Here is a 14,492-nt window from a genome sequence, read left to right on the forward strand (position 1 = left end):
TTAATTTTCTGCATCATTACTCCAGTCTTCAGCGTCACATTATTCTTCAGAAATAATTCTAATTTGCCGATTTGCTACTCAAGAAACTATTATTATTGGCAATGTTGACAACAGTTATGCTGCTTAATGTGTTTGTGGAAATAATGATTTAGTTTAATCAAGATTCTTTGTTTGATTAATAGAACATTTAAACAGACACCTTTTGTACATACCTATGCATTTACTGTCACTTTTGATCAATTTAATCTATCCAGGTTTAAAAAAAGTATTAATTTTTTTTTGGAATGGTACTATAATTCATCAAATCAAAATATAAACACAAAACACTGCAAACAGTCATGTAAAATTGTTAAGTCAGGATGTTTTAATTGTAACTCGCCAAGCAATCCAGGACATCTGTGAAAACTCCTAAAAAGTTTGAACAAAAACTACAATATGAATCTTTGCTTTTCAACTCAATTCATAGTCGAACATCTCACAGTATTTCCTGCTGATCTTTTTTTTATCAGGATCTGAGAAGCAGCCAGTGGCATCAGGCTTATGAAAACCTTCATTCAGAAGGTATATTCTATCATAAAAGTGTTCCCCAGACAATCACCTGTGCTGCTCCTGGCTGAAATTCTGTTTGTCTCTCTCTGTGTTATGACCCTCTGTACTGTTGGTTTGTTGAGGTCTGACAAGGCACACACACGCAGAAGCTCCGGCAATGTGCTTCGGTAGATTTGGACCTAAGACCCACTGGCCCTTGTCTGGAACAAACACTTGAGTGCCCTGAGAGAAGTCCATGGCCTCCCAAGTGTATCCTCCCAATACATAAATCTTTCCATCCAAGACCGCCACCCCTGCCTCACTGTTAGGGTACCTGAGAGGGGCTACCTTGGTCCACTGATCAGTCTGCGGGTCAAAGGCTTCCACCCCCAAGACGTCAAAACGCTCCATGCTGTCCTCATGGTCATTGCTGCCCCCGATGACATAGATCCTGTCACCCAAAGACGCCATAGAGTGCCAGCCTCGAGCCAAGATCATGGCCTGTCGCTCGGTCCATGTGTCCGTAGTTTTGGGGTCATAACTTAGCATGTCACGTCTGTACGGGCCAATCTGGTAATCATGGCCCCCCGAGATGTAGACAATATCCTTGAGAATAGTGCCTGCATGACCATATGTGAATCTATGAAAGAAGAAAATGTTTCAGACATAATAACGTTTATTAAAAATAATAAAAGTTTATATGTATACAATTTAACGCTTGCTGAATTAAACTACTAATTTCCTTCAAAAAATAAAACTTAATGACCCCAAGCTTTTCAACAGTAGTGTATCAAAATAAATGTTCACACAAACTGGTGCAACCTTGCGAGAACATGATCAAAAACAATGCACAAACCTGGGCAATCCTGCAACGTAGGTCCAGTAGTCCTCAGCAGGATGGTACATTTCTACAGAAGACAAAGCCCCACTATCATTGCGTCCCCCAACAGCTATAAGAGAGTCTCCCATGGTTCCCAGATAGAAGTCCACACGCCGCTGGTTCATAGGGGCACCCTGCAGATCAACAGATCACTGGATTATCACTCAAACTACGGCACAAATGTCGACTTCTCTCATGCGTGAGAATATAAATGAAAATGACAAATAAAAATGAAAATTAAAAACTAATTTAATAAAATAAAGATGAATTATACAAAGTGTATTTTTTCCATTTAACCACTTATTTTTAAATGCGAAAGGAAGCGATTTTCTATGAATGTGCCAGACTTCTGACTCATCAGCTGCTGTTGTTAAATGCTACTGCAGTAACCAAAACTAACATCATTCAAATATATTAAAATAATATGATTCCAGTTTGCAATACAAAGCAGCTTGAAGGACTGTTTTTTTTTTGTCAATTGTATACTTTCTCTCATAAATATGCACAAACGACTGTTAAGCATTGATCTTGAGTTGGGATAAAATAAATGAATGAATGAATGAATGAAGGAATAAATAAAAATAAAATAAAAAGCTATCAGATGAAACCATTTAGTCATAGTCTGGAGCCCTGCTGTTAAAACTTAAATGTCTCTAGATTCTAGTTCTTATTAGTAATATATATTACATTTTCATACTTCAGTTAAATGTTCATTAAATGTTGTCTTGGTAATTAGCTGAATTTTTTTTTTTTTTAATGATTTTCATTTTAATTTCAGTTAAAGTTTTAGCTAACTATCACAACTCCATCACTGACTCGTTACATTATCGAGAGCGAAGTGTATTACCTTAACCCACAAGTTGCTTCGGGGGTCATATCGATACAGCAAGTTGCTTGCAGAATCTCCCCCGTTGTCCCGCGAGGAGCTTCCACCTGTGGTGAAGATGAATCCCCCCAAAACAGCAACACAGTGGTGACTCCTCTGAGCTGGCAGCTGAGTCTCGACGACCCACTTTCCTGCTTCTTCATCCAGCCAGCACACCTCGGCACTCAACTCCTCTCCGCGTTCAGACACCTCTCCTCCCACCAACAGAAGACGCTCCACGCCTCCTCGAAGGCCTGTGCGTGTTGTCTGTAGTACAGCTTGGGCGCTGACTCTCGTGTGGTAGCTCACGGCCTCCTCCACTAGCGGCTCACAGCCTGCGTCCGGGGACAGGAGGGAGCGCATGGCAGGCAAAATGTGCACTATGAGGTCATCCAGTGGAATGAGAGCAAAACGGATGTTGGAGAGAAGCTGCTGGGCGAACGCGAGACGTTCAGGTCTTTGACTCAACCATTGCAAGGCGACCTGCAGAAGAGCTTGCTCGTTCTCATGTTGCACCTGCTCATCTGCAAGGTAAGCACAAAGCTTGGGCATCCGTACGTCTTGAAGGAACTCGGATGTGACGGAAAGCGTGGCGAAATGCTCCAGAATGAAGCGGTCTATGAAGGCATCCAATCGGTCCAAGCTGTAGAGGAAGGCAAGCTCCTGCAGGTACAAGTAATTGTCCTCACGTACCTCTTTCTCCAGATACTGGCAACAGAAATCCACAGCTCGCCACACCTGCAGCAAGTGAGCAGTTTCCAGGACGTAGTCGATGTTTCCACCATCGAGGGGTAACTCGCCGCTGTACAGGAAATCTACTACTGCTTTAACACCGACATATGAGGCTCCCACAAGCTCTACTTCTGCTTCATGCTCCTCTCGCATCCCCAAGGTGAACATCGCCTGGAAGTAGGGGCTGGATACTGCAAGCAAAGCCCGATGTGCAGGGATCCGCTGGTCATCGGCCACCAGAACGACATCACACAGCTGGCCATGCTGTCTTTGCTCATTTAAACCTTGAAGGAGGTAGTTAGCCTGGTCTGCCCATCGGTACACCTGTTGTACATGAGAGTTAGTTAGTGCATGATAGTTTCAAGACACTTTATACAGAATTATTAAAAGGTACTATAGATAATAAATGTGCATTTTTGTAGTCATCTGTTGCAAGAGTGGTTTTAAACTTTATAATGACACAAATGATTGCATTTTTGTATTTATTAACATTTTTAATTGGCTTTTATTTTAATATTCTACATTTTTTATGCGCTTAATTTTTAAATGTAGCTTTATTTCAATTATCGAAAATTATTTTAATAGTTCCACTATTTGATAACAATAACAACGCTGCAATGCAAACCTTTGACGATTCGCTTATTCTGTGAGGACGTGAAAGACGAGATTGCTTCCCCATGTCCATTGTGTCATCTGCCATAAGACTATCTGCAAAATATGATATCATAATCATATTTAATTATCGAAAGTAATTAAAAGCAACCACATATAATACACAAGTATACAACGTTCAGAATAGGAACAGACAGAGCTTAAAAATCTGAAAATGAGCACAAAAGGAAAGGAGCGTCTACACAATAATTCCTGACTACGTTTCATTGACATTAAATATAACTGGACATATATTATCGATTCAGCTGTGACAACAACCGTGCAGTAAAATTCAGATATAATTTTACCATTTTTCCATTCTTTATCCGTATTAATTACTAGTTAAATGGCCGTGACTAGTGACTATAAACAAGTTACTTTGTCCGTGGCACAGTGAAGCTGAATTCTCACTTCCGTGTTGCGTTTCATTTCAAAATAAAGGTCACTTTTGCTCTCAAATTAGCTCAAATTCAGAGTGTAGCTAGTGGTAGTTCTGATTAGTTAGGCTGTTTATATATTTTCTGACTGGTCTTTTAAACGTCAATTGTCAAAAACTCAAATGTAAACACAGAAGGCTTTTTAACCCATTTAAGTTAAATCTATCTATCTATCTATCTATCTATCTATCTATCTATCTATCTATCTATCTATCTATCTATCTATCTATCTATCTATCTATATATAATATTATATTATATCTATATATATCTATATATATAATATATCTATATCTATATATATCATTTTATATATATATATATATATATATATATATATATATATATATATATATATATATATATATATATATATATATATATATATATATATATAATGATAATATATTAAAATATTTGTTGTTCTTTAATTTATGCTATACTGAATATCTAATAATGAGGGCAAGAAAATTATTTTATTTCAAGATTAAATGTAATATTTGTTGGCATGGTTCGCCTATGGTAGGCCTGATTCTCGTCTGCAATCCAAATATTACACAAAAGAGCAACCCATTGTTCTCAACTTATATCCACAAGATGGCAGAGTAACCCAGACCAACTGTTAGATGACAGACAGTACAGAACTGGGTGGATTAAATGCAGCTCAATACCCAAGTTTGCCATTAGGAGGAGGTGAAACTGGCGCGAGCTCCCTGATTCACTGGAACAGCAACCTGACGCCCATTAAGAGGCAATAGGAAATGAATCGAGTCGTGAAATCAGTTGCCTCTCCATCCCACTGAGAGAAGAGACCTCTCTGCTACACCAGCAGCCCCTCTGTCGCACTTTGGGATTTATCCGCATTTTCTGTCATTCCCCCGGCTTTGTTCGGCATTCAGATACAGTATCTCCCTTAGCATCGTCGAAATGGCAACGCGAATTGACAAAGAGGCTTGCAGAGAAGCATACAATCTGGTGAGAGACGACACCTCCGATATTTGCTGGTGAGTAAAGCCTTGATTTACTTGCACATTCAGAGATGTTGTTTGGCGCGTTCTGGTTGACATTGACATCGCTACATTGTTTCAGCAATTAGAATCTTTCAAATGAAACATTTAAACGCTGTTTTAATTGATTCATTGACAATCTGTAGCGCAACATGTAGGGATGGGTCTTGTAATATAGGGGACGTGTGTCAAAATCTAGTTTGCACCCTACCTAGGCAGCATTTTGTCCAGATAGGCTGCTCTCTAGGTTCTGAGAAACAAGGACATGGTATTTGACAACAGTTCAAATATAAATTCTGCTTTTTAAAGGGCATCTTTTAAGTATGATGGCTCTACCATTGTACCAGCTGGTCATGGATCCGACTACGAAGAATTCAAGAGTCAGTGTGCAGGTGAGTCCATTTTTATATTTTTTCAGATTGTTTGGAGGTATTTTTTGACAAATTAAGTGTTAATGGGAAAGTTCACCCAAAAATGAAAGGCATCATTCATTCACCACAAACTTAGACGACTTAAATGAGACCGACAGACTCAATCAAAAGTTAAAAGGTGACTGAGTCATTAACCTTACTTTGAGTTCACAGAAAGGAAAAAACAACACCACATATACAATACAGGTTTGAAACAACATGATTGCGGGGAAATGATGACAGACCTTTTATGTTTTGGGGGTGATCTGTCCCTTTAAGTCTGCATCACATCACTAGGAAGTAGTTCATTTTCCAAGGTAGACAATACCAAATATGGTTTCATACTTGTCCTAGATGACAAGAGGCCAAGCAATTGGTGGGAAGTTTGATGAGAGGGTTTTAGCAAATATAAACATTTGTATTCGTAATCAACCAGAGTTAATTAAATTCGACTTTATCTATTCTAATATACAGTAGCTGTGATTTTGGTAGCAGTAACACAGCAAATGTAGCATGTTGTACTAACTTTTTATAACCGTAAATATCTGTCCAGCTTCGTTTGAATGAATGAATTGATGTAATTTTCTCCTCTCATTCTGTCATCTTAATTGAACAGAAATTTGGGCGTGGTGCTCAATTCGGTCTCCATGAGTAGATTGTGCAGCCACTGGCAGATGTAAACTTGTACAAGTGTTGCAATGCCTTGGCTTCCGGATCTGTGCTCTGACAGATGATCAAAGATGTCTTCCTATATGGAGCAGTGTGTTACAATAAGCACTTTTGTTTATGGAGAATATTTTAGTCATAAAGTTGGCTTGTGAAAGAGTATTTTAAATACAAACAGAAAATATGTAATCTGTGCCATAACCACCCATAAACATATTTATCCAGCAATGAATATATGTGTTTATTATTTTGGTAGATTTTTGAGTAGTTGGAGAATTTAGTGGACCGAATGTCCCTAAAACTCTGTACTGGATAAGACCAAATGAGAATACAGTAGCTTTGTAAAGAGATATGTAGTGGCAGTCAGTAGCTTTATGAATTATTTAAACTTTTATTATTTGGTTTTATGTGATAGAAAATCTCTGAATGAAGAATATGATTTTAGATTGGTTTCATTTGTGATGTGCTCCAACTTGCATAAAATTCAAGATGGGTTTCTGGGTGGAAGTGACTCCGAATTATAGAGCGGGTCCAATTTTTTAATATAAATGTTTGCAAAAATGAAAGCTTGTTTTTTTGGGTGATGTCTAAAAGATTGAACATTTGAAATATTTTGTTGTTCTGGATCATCATAGCCTTGGCAAGCTGGAAGTACAGTAAACACGTAGTCAGCACAAAAACAACTTTCTGGAAATGAGTTCTTCAGAAATGTGCCGCGCACAAAAGAGGAAGTAGAAGTGTGTGGAAGCATTGCCACATCACCCAGATGTTAGTGTGTCACCGTGTTTTCATGCAGTCGTAAAATAAGACAGAACAACTGTCTGTTTTATACTGGAGTCCATGCATTCCCACTGTTCACTTGGCGTGTTAACACATGACAAGCACCGCTCGCTTCCTAAATGTGGTTTGTTCGAGGTTTCAGTTCTGTTGAAATACAGCACCGGTCTCAATAATGTGACTTAAGGTTCATCATCCACTTTGTACTTGAAACTTGAACAGCCAATGTCCCAAATGCAACTGACAGTATTACCCATGGTTCCCTGACTTAGCTTCTTAAACCTTAAGCCCAGTTAATCAACTACAGAAAACCAGATATTATCAGTCTCAAGTAAAGCCAAGGGAATTCACCGAAGCATTTGTTTCCCAGTAATAAAAATGTGCTTAAACACTGTAAATGATACCTAGTACAAGATGGAACTAGAGTGTAATGCCATTTGGTTTCTAGCAGCCATTTTTTTAAACTGGCCTATATGTTATAAAAGGTAAAAATACACATTAACAGTTCTACATATGTGTGTGCGCTAATTATTATGCATACAAGCAGAAGTTTTAAAACTATTTTCACAGATCAATTTAGATCAAAGTGTAAAGGTGCGCAACCACTAACATTTGAATGAATGGTTTAGCAAGAGCTTTCTTCCGCACAATCTCTCTCTCATACTGTCAGCGTCTAAACAGAGGCATGCCATAGTTAAGTGCGATTGATGTTATCATTGAATCTAGTCCCAGTGCCACTGCAATGCAGTTGTAGCACATTTGTGAGGAAGTGGCCAGCTGTAAAGCTGAGAGAGACAGGGAGTGTTCCAGATAAACTATTACACTGTAAATCACCCTTATCAATGGAGGCTGTTAACTGGATCCCCTCCCGTCTTCACCCAGTTTCTATATTCCTTGTTTTTCATGTCGTATGAAGTCATAGAGCTTACATTTCACAGCCTTGTCCGCCGCTCGCACGTGATGCTCTCGGATTGTATTTCATATCATGACGTCTTTCTCTGGAAAGGAAAACAATGCAATAGTGTAGATTCAAAACACTTGCTACAATGGAGACAGTGTTCAGTCGAATCCAAGCTCTTCCTTGTTATCAAACAAAAATTCAGCTAAACTGGATTGGAGTGACAATTATGAAGCGCATTAATATGAGCTTCAAGAAGAAATCAAACCTGATTACTTTAAATCAAGCTCCATGTTTTTTTGGTTTTGATTCATTGATGCATGTTATTCCAAATAAAAATGCCTTATCAGAATGTCTGCACCACCCTTTCAGTTGACACAATTGAATCCTACTTACTATTTTAACTCCTCCCCTCCAGGCACCATTGCTCCAGTTTTCTGGCCTGGTTATTTAATAATTTTTTTATTATTATTGGTTCTTTAAAATGCATTCAATTTTAAATGATTTTTTTGTGTGTTTTTATGTTATGCCTACTGCTTTTTTGTAATGTATTTTGTTGGGATTTTATTATTTGAGGAAATACACTTGTGGAAGTTTTAATTTGTGGTAAATAGGTCCTGTTATCCGTACTCTAGTTTTTCAATGTAGAAAACAAAATCGACTTCTAAAGTCACTTTTCATAATGTATCTTTAATGATTTTCTTGTCTGCCAGAGTGAAGTCTGATGTATCTTCAATTTAGTGGGCTTTTCTCAGCAAATGTTTTGCTATATATGTAATTAAGTTAAATAGTTACATATGTAACATTTTTAAACAATTCACAGTCATAAAAGAAACGAGCAATTATCCAGAAAACATCGCAACTTCATAAGAAAATGTCTTTCTCTTTGACTTTCAGATGACAACCGTCTCTTCGGGTTTGTAAGGATCACTACGGGTGATGCCATGAGCAAGCGTGCCAAATTCACCCTCATCACCTGGATTGGCGAAAACGTCAGCGGACTGCAAAGAGCCAAGATTAGCACTGACAAGACACTGGTAAAAGACATCGTGCAGGTGGGTCATGCGTTCTTTGATTCCATAGCTTAAGCCGTATGCAAACTCTCTCAGACTTCGAAACTTGGCCGCACCCAGACAAGCAGATTCCAAGGTGTTTTTCACTGTAAACAAATTGATGCATTCATGCAAACATGTCTTTCCCTCCATCCCTCAAAGTATGTTTTTCCATGCAGAACTTTGCCAAGGAGTTCATGATAAGTGATCCCAGAGAGCTGGAGGAGGATTATCTCCGCAGCGAGCTGAAAAAGGCCGGCGGGGCCAACTACGACGCCCAGGCCGAATAGAACTTGGGGGCGGGTTTCCATAGGGTTGGAGGAGAAGGAAGAGGAAAACGTCATCTCATACACATGCACATACACACAGACAAACATAAATATACATACCTCACCCCTCTTGCCAGTCTGGTCATGGTTGATTTATCTATCTACTGTACTGTGCATCATCTCAAAGTCGTCTCTGCTAGTGCTATGAGGTTCTCTTTTTCTTCAGGGGCATTTTTGTAACCGTAGTTTCTGACGATGCTCCTTTTGGCTCGGAGTTGTCATCACTGTGATCAATGAATCAATGGAGTCCAGCATTGTTTTCTAAGGGGTTTATTATAAATCTTCATCTCCCCGCTGAATACAGACCACTGTGTTTACTGTCTCGATCTCCCATGGAGAGGAAGACATCATGGAATGTGTGCATTTGTGTATGTGTGCGTTTGCAGACACTGCACTGTGACTGGCTATCTTGCATGCAGGGGGAGGAGTCTTAAAGGATCTCGTAGCTCTGATTGGCTGTTTCGCACTCTCCACCCAAACAAGGAGCAGTCATTTTTCTAGAGTAGACTTTATCTTGGTTTAAATAAATTAAATTAAATTAAACACAACCTGTGGTTCATCCTTTAAAATAAAAATGCCTCCCAAGCCAAGAAAAGAAATAAGATGGTCACAAAAGCAATCATGTCAGAATAAAATTGTTTTTTTTCAACATGTTTTGTCCTTGTGTGTTATATTTTGCTTTGTTTGTAATTAATCTTTGATATGGAAGCCCATTTCTGCCATGGATTAAAAATACATACAATTAAATAATATCTGCGACTTTTTCTCAATTCAGACTTCAGGCTACAAGCTGCAATTACCTTTTTTATTCTGTGGTTGATATGTAAACTGAGATTTCTGAGGAAACAAGTAAAAATTCTGAAACTCATTCTGACATTTTTCTTGCAATTCTGACTTTATATCTCGCAAAATCTGAATTTTTTTTTTTTTTTTTTGTATTTCTACAATTTTTTTCTTCTGAATTAGGTTTATATATTTAAATTCATTGCTTTTTCTCATAACAAGTTTATATCACGATTTCAGAAATTATGTCTCGCAATTGCAAGTTTACGTCACAATTCTAACTTCTATGAGCAACAGAATCTCAGAATTATGAAAATAAAATAATGTGTTAACTTATCATTGTTTCCTATGCTGGAATAAAGCTACTGTTGAAACTTGATACTGTTTTCCGTCTCTAAGGTAATGCCAGCTGCTAGGCACAACACTCTTCTGCACGAATGCTAACAATCCCAGAGGGTTTGTGGGGGACTCCCAGGGGTTGTCATGGCCACTGCTGCGGTCAGGCTGCCTCATGCCAAGCTGCTGCTCTGCTCCAAAGCCTGTCAATAATGGCCCCAAAACATTTCCCGCCCCCCTTTCCCCACTGTTGTAACCTCTTTTCTTCTTATCTCCTCCCCCCATCTTTCTTCATACTCTCCCTGCCTTGCGTTCAGTCCAACAGATGTGTGCCCAACTGCACAATTGCTTAATCCATAATCTATAAGCTTCTTCCGGGCTGCTTTTATGACGCTGAGTTTTGGTAGCACAGAGAGACATGAGGCAGGAATGTCGATGCTGAAATTAGGGCCTGTGGAAAATCGACGTTTGTGTTGTCTTAATAGTTAGTCAAAATGGGTCGGTAAAGATTAGCATTGCTAGTATTAAACTTTGGCATGTAAATCATGCTGCACTTTTTGTCCTATAGATATGAACAATATAATAGATGTATGTTTACTTTAAAACATTACAGAATTATTTTTTTTATTTTGGTATAAGTGCGTATTGTTTAATTGTAGATGCTAATTTCCCCTATTCCCCCCCTCCCCCCCGTTTTTAATTACACCGCTGTTCAAAAGTTTTTTTAAATACATTTTTACTTTAAAAATTATGGATTTATTATTTATTTATTTTATATTATTTATTATTTTTCATCAGATAAGACAAAATATTATATATATATATATATAAACAAACAAAAAAAGTTTACCGACCCCAAACTTCTGAACAGTAATGTATATTTACCATCATCTAACACTTCAAAAACATTAATAAATGAATAACACTGTTAAATGTAATCTTAACCAATTAAAAAAAAAATTATATACATTTTTATACTATACGTTATGATATCGTGGAACCTAAATTAAACATTTAAAACATTTTATTTTTATATTTAATTAATTTAGACAAAATAGCATGAAATTTTAATATCTATCAGTTATTGTGTAGAATTATAATAAAATCCATACTTTTTGACCACCTATTAGCTGTGTGTTTGTAACAGATCTTAGCAGGAATAGCCTGAGTAGCAGGTGTTGCTGAGTGACTTTGGGGACTACTTTAATCAGATAAATAACATGTGAATGTTAATTAGTTTCTCCTCACACAGAGGGGCGGCCTTTGTATTGATCTTTTCATCAAGAATGTCCTGTTTAAGCCACACAAACTCTCAGTCAGCCAGACAGACTCGTCCTTATCTTTAGCTCCCTGCCCGTTTATGGGGCTTTGAGAGGCGTACGTGTTCTGACAACTCGCTTGCTTGCTTTTCTACAACTCGCTGTAATACAAAATGTGTGTTTGAGAGCAAGAATGTTGTGCGTGTGTGTGTGGACATGTTTCTGAAGATTCTTTGGCATCTTGTTCACAAGGAAATCACTGCCAGCTATTCTGCTCGGGTCCTTCCTGCATTCCAGAGGCCTCCCAGTTCAAGCGTATTTCACACCCCACACACATAACTGAAGTCATGTGATGATTGTTTTGGTATAATATTACAAAAGAGCAACGTACACTAATGTTTAATATTAAGGGTCAGTGAAAGTTTTTGAAAGAAGTCTGTATATGTTCACCAAAGCTGCATTTATTTGATTAGTACCATAAAACAGTAATATTGTCAAATATTTTAAATAACATTATCTGTAATATATAATTTATTTTAAATGTATAATTTATCATACTATTAACTTTAATGTCTTTAATTTGTTTCTTTTCATTTCTCATTATTATCATAGTCGTGCTGCTTACAATTTTTGTGGTTGCCAGTTATAAAAATAACTAATGAAAATATTTTGTAATAATTTACAAATCGTTGCTGTTAGTTTTAATAAATTGATTAATAAAAGTATTAATATCTTTAAGAAAAACTTTTTGACCCCTACATTTAGTATTTTTTTTAAGTATTTTGTACAGACACACACACACACACACACACACAGTGTGCGTACAAAATACAAATTATATTTAAATTTTAAAATGGATCAAAGTATTATTTTCTTTTTTAAAAGACTCCAAACCTTCAAGCATGTGTCAGTATGTTTTGTGCACATCTTTGCTCACCAAATTATTAATTTGCATGCATAAAAAAATTGTTAGTGCCTTAAGGCTATTTTACATGGAATGTATTTTGACTGGCAGTTAAGTCAGTATAGTATAGGAGTCTGATGACAACAAACACAGTGTTTTATTAATCTTTCATGGCTAGAATGGAAGAACCCAAGTGGAGGGCAGTGTTTACTCAAACTGTTGTTTTGCTTTATTATATAGTTTTCTGATGTTTCAGAGTTGCTGCCTAAGACAAATTTGTTTAAATACAAACACCTTTATTTACATCTGGGCTTAAGGCTACAGGAAATCTAGCAACAATGGCATGAGTAACTGCTGGATAGTTTGGGAAGATGGGATTTAACTGGGGCAAGAAAGGGGTGCCCATTGAGAGTGAGTGAATGGGTCACTTCGCAATGTTCCTGTGAACCATTCAGGCTCTGGCACAGTGCTGCCATTGTCATGAGCTAACAAGAGGCACTCCAACCAGCCAAACCTGGCTCAGTGCTCCGATTGTCACTAACCTTCTGGCCAATGTCTGGGTCCCCATCTCCAAAAAAAAAAAAAATTAAATTCTAATGAAATCATTGCATGCTTGCTTTATAAAATCACTTTTATCTTAAAAAAATCTTGCTGGCAAAAAATTGAATGCAGCACTGGCAAGAATTCATAAATGCAACTAGAAACATTAATCAGGTACCAACAAAATATTTCAGTACTGAACGAGGAAGCATCCTAACCACAAACTCTTTCTGTATCAGTTTAATTATTCCAAACAAATCTCCTTGAAGTGTTAGCCCACTAGAAATGCCTGTTTAACTGGGCTATAACTCATTAGTATCTGGGTCAATGAGCTGAATAACAAAGTTATTCATTTATTGATCAGGCCCACTTCTTGCAATCCAATGCAGAGATAAACACAATTGCAATGAAAGGTCAAGCGCAAAGATCAAAAGAAAAGGTCAGCTTTTATAGTCCCACACAATTCAGCTGTTTAATTATATATCTGATTAGAAATCTCAAGTACACCCCCTATAAAAAAATATATTTGTCAAACCATTTGACCTCATATTTCATGAAGGGTTCATTTAAATTTTAACATTTACTGGAAAATAACAGTCAATATATTATATACAGTATTATGTTGTATAACTATACTAAAATGAGAACAAAAATGAGTGTGCAAGAGTTAGGGCGTAATTAAGACTATTTTTTTTTTAACACAGAGCCCTTGATATTTTTAACCAGATACAGGTGCTATGCATCAGTCACACTTGAAGGCACACATGACATAGTTCAATGTGCATGTGATGATATTAAAATTAAGATAGGATACACAGAAACCTAAAAGGAGAAATAAACAAAGGGTTTTTTTAAATGAGTGAATTGTTAGATTCTTATCAAACAGTGTGTTTCATTGATAACAGTACTATGGTTAAGTATAAACACAAATGAGCACCACAGAGAACACAGCGTGTTTGCATGAGCGTGGGTGCTAAGGTTTTCACCATTTCCTGTATACTGAGTGTGCTACAGACTTTTACCATATAGGGCTGTGGCAGATAAAGGAAGGAGAAAGAAGAAGCATCGGAAAAGAAAGAGCGAACCCTCATGCCTCAACTTGCAGATTGGAGCTGCCACAAAAAATGACTACTCTTACAGTCAGAGAAACCTATCGATGGTAACGTTTCTCTCGGGTTGTGTCTGTGTTTAACCAAGATACACAGAGCTGCAGTATATGACCTTTCCCTGCAAATAGTTAACATAATATGCTAACATTAACATTTAACATTTACACAGTTATTTAAAGGTAAAGATAAAATGTACAATATAATTAGCAAGCTAATGGTTGCACAAGATAAATATTAGGCTATGGGGAATTTATAAATATATTCAATTCAAGTTGATGTACATATGGCAGAAATATATGGAAAAATCAATTAAAGACGTAGCAGTAGGG

General features: G+C 37.2%; 2 protein-coding genes across 2 annotated transcripts; one reads left to right on the forward strand and one right to left on the reverse strand.

Moving 5' to 3' along the window:
- Nucleotides 1-341: 341 nt before the first annotated feature.
- On the reverse strand, nucleotides 342-4,077 carry LOC113118235 (kelch-like protein 36). Its single transcript, XM_026287272.1, has 5 exons — nucleotides 3,965-4,077; nucleotides 3,631-3,713; nucleotides 2,256-3,329; nucleotides 1,385-1,542; nucleotides 342-1,168 (listed from the first exon to the last, which is right to left on the reverse strand). The coding sequence occupies exons 2-5, from the start codon at nucleotides 3,703-3,705 to the stop codon at nucleotides 595-597; spliced, it is 1,881 nt and encodes a 626-aa protein (XP_026143057.1). The 5' UTR covers nucleotides 3,706-3,713; nucleotides 3,965-4,077; the 3' UTR covers nucleotides 342-594.
- A 725-nt stretch (nucleotides 4,078-4,802) lies between these two features.
- Nucleotides 4,803-9,979, forward strand: LOC113118236 (coactosin-like protein). The gene is made up of 4 exons (XM_026287273.1): nucleotides 4,803-5,097; nucleotides 5,410-5,492; nucleotides 8,749-8,906; nucleotides 9,083-9,979. The coding sequence occupies exons 1-4, from the start codon at nucleotides 5,021-5,023 to the stop codon at nucleotides 9,191-9,193; spliced, it is 429 nt and encodes a 142-aa protein (XP_026143058.1). The 5' UTR covers nucleotides 4,803-5,020; the 3' UTR covers nucleotides 9,194-9,979.
- Nucleotides 9,980-14,492: the final 4,513 nt, after the last annotated feature.

Source organism: Carassius auratus, chromosome 18, assembly GCF_003368295.1.
Source record: "Carassius auratus strain Wakin chromosome 18, ASM336829v1, whole genome shotgun sequence".
NCBI lineage: Eukaryota > Metazoa > Chordata > Actinopteri > Cypriniformes > Cyprinidae > Carassius > Carassius auratus.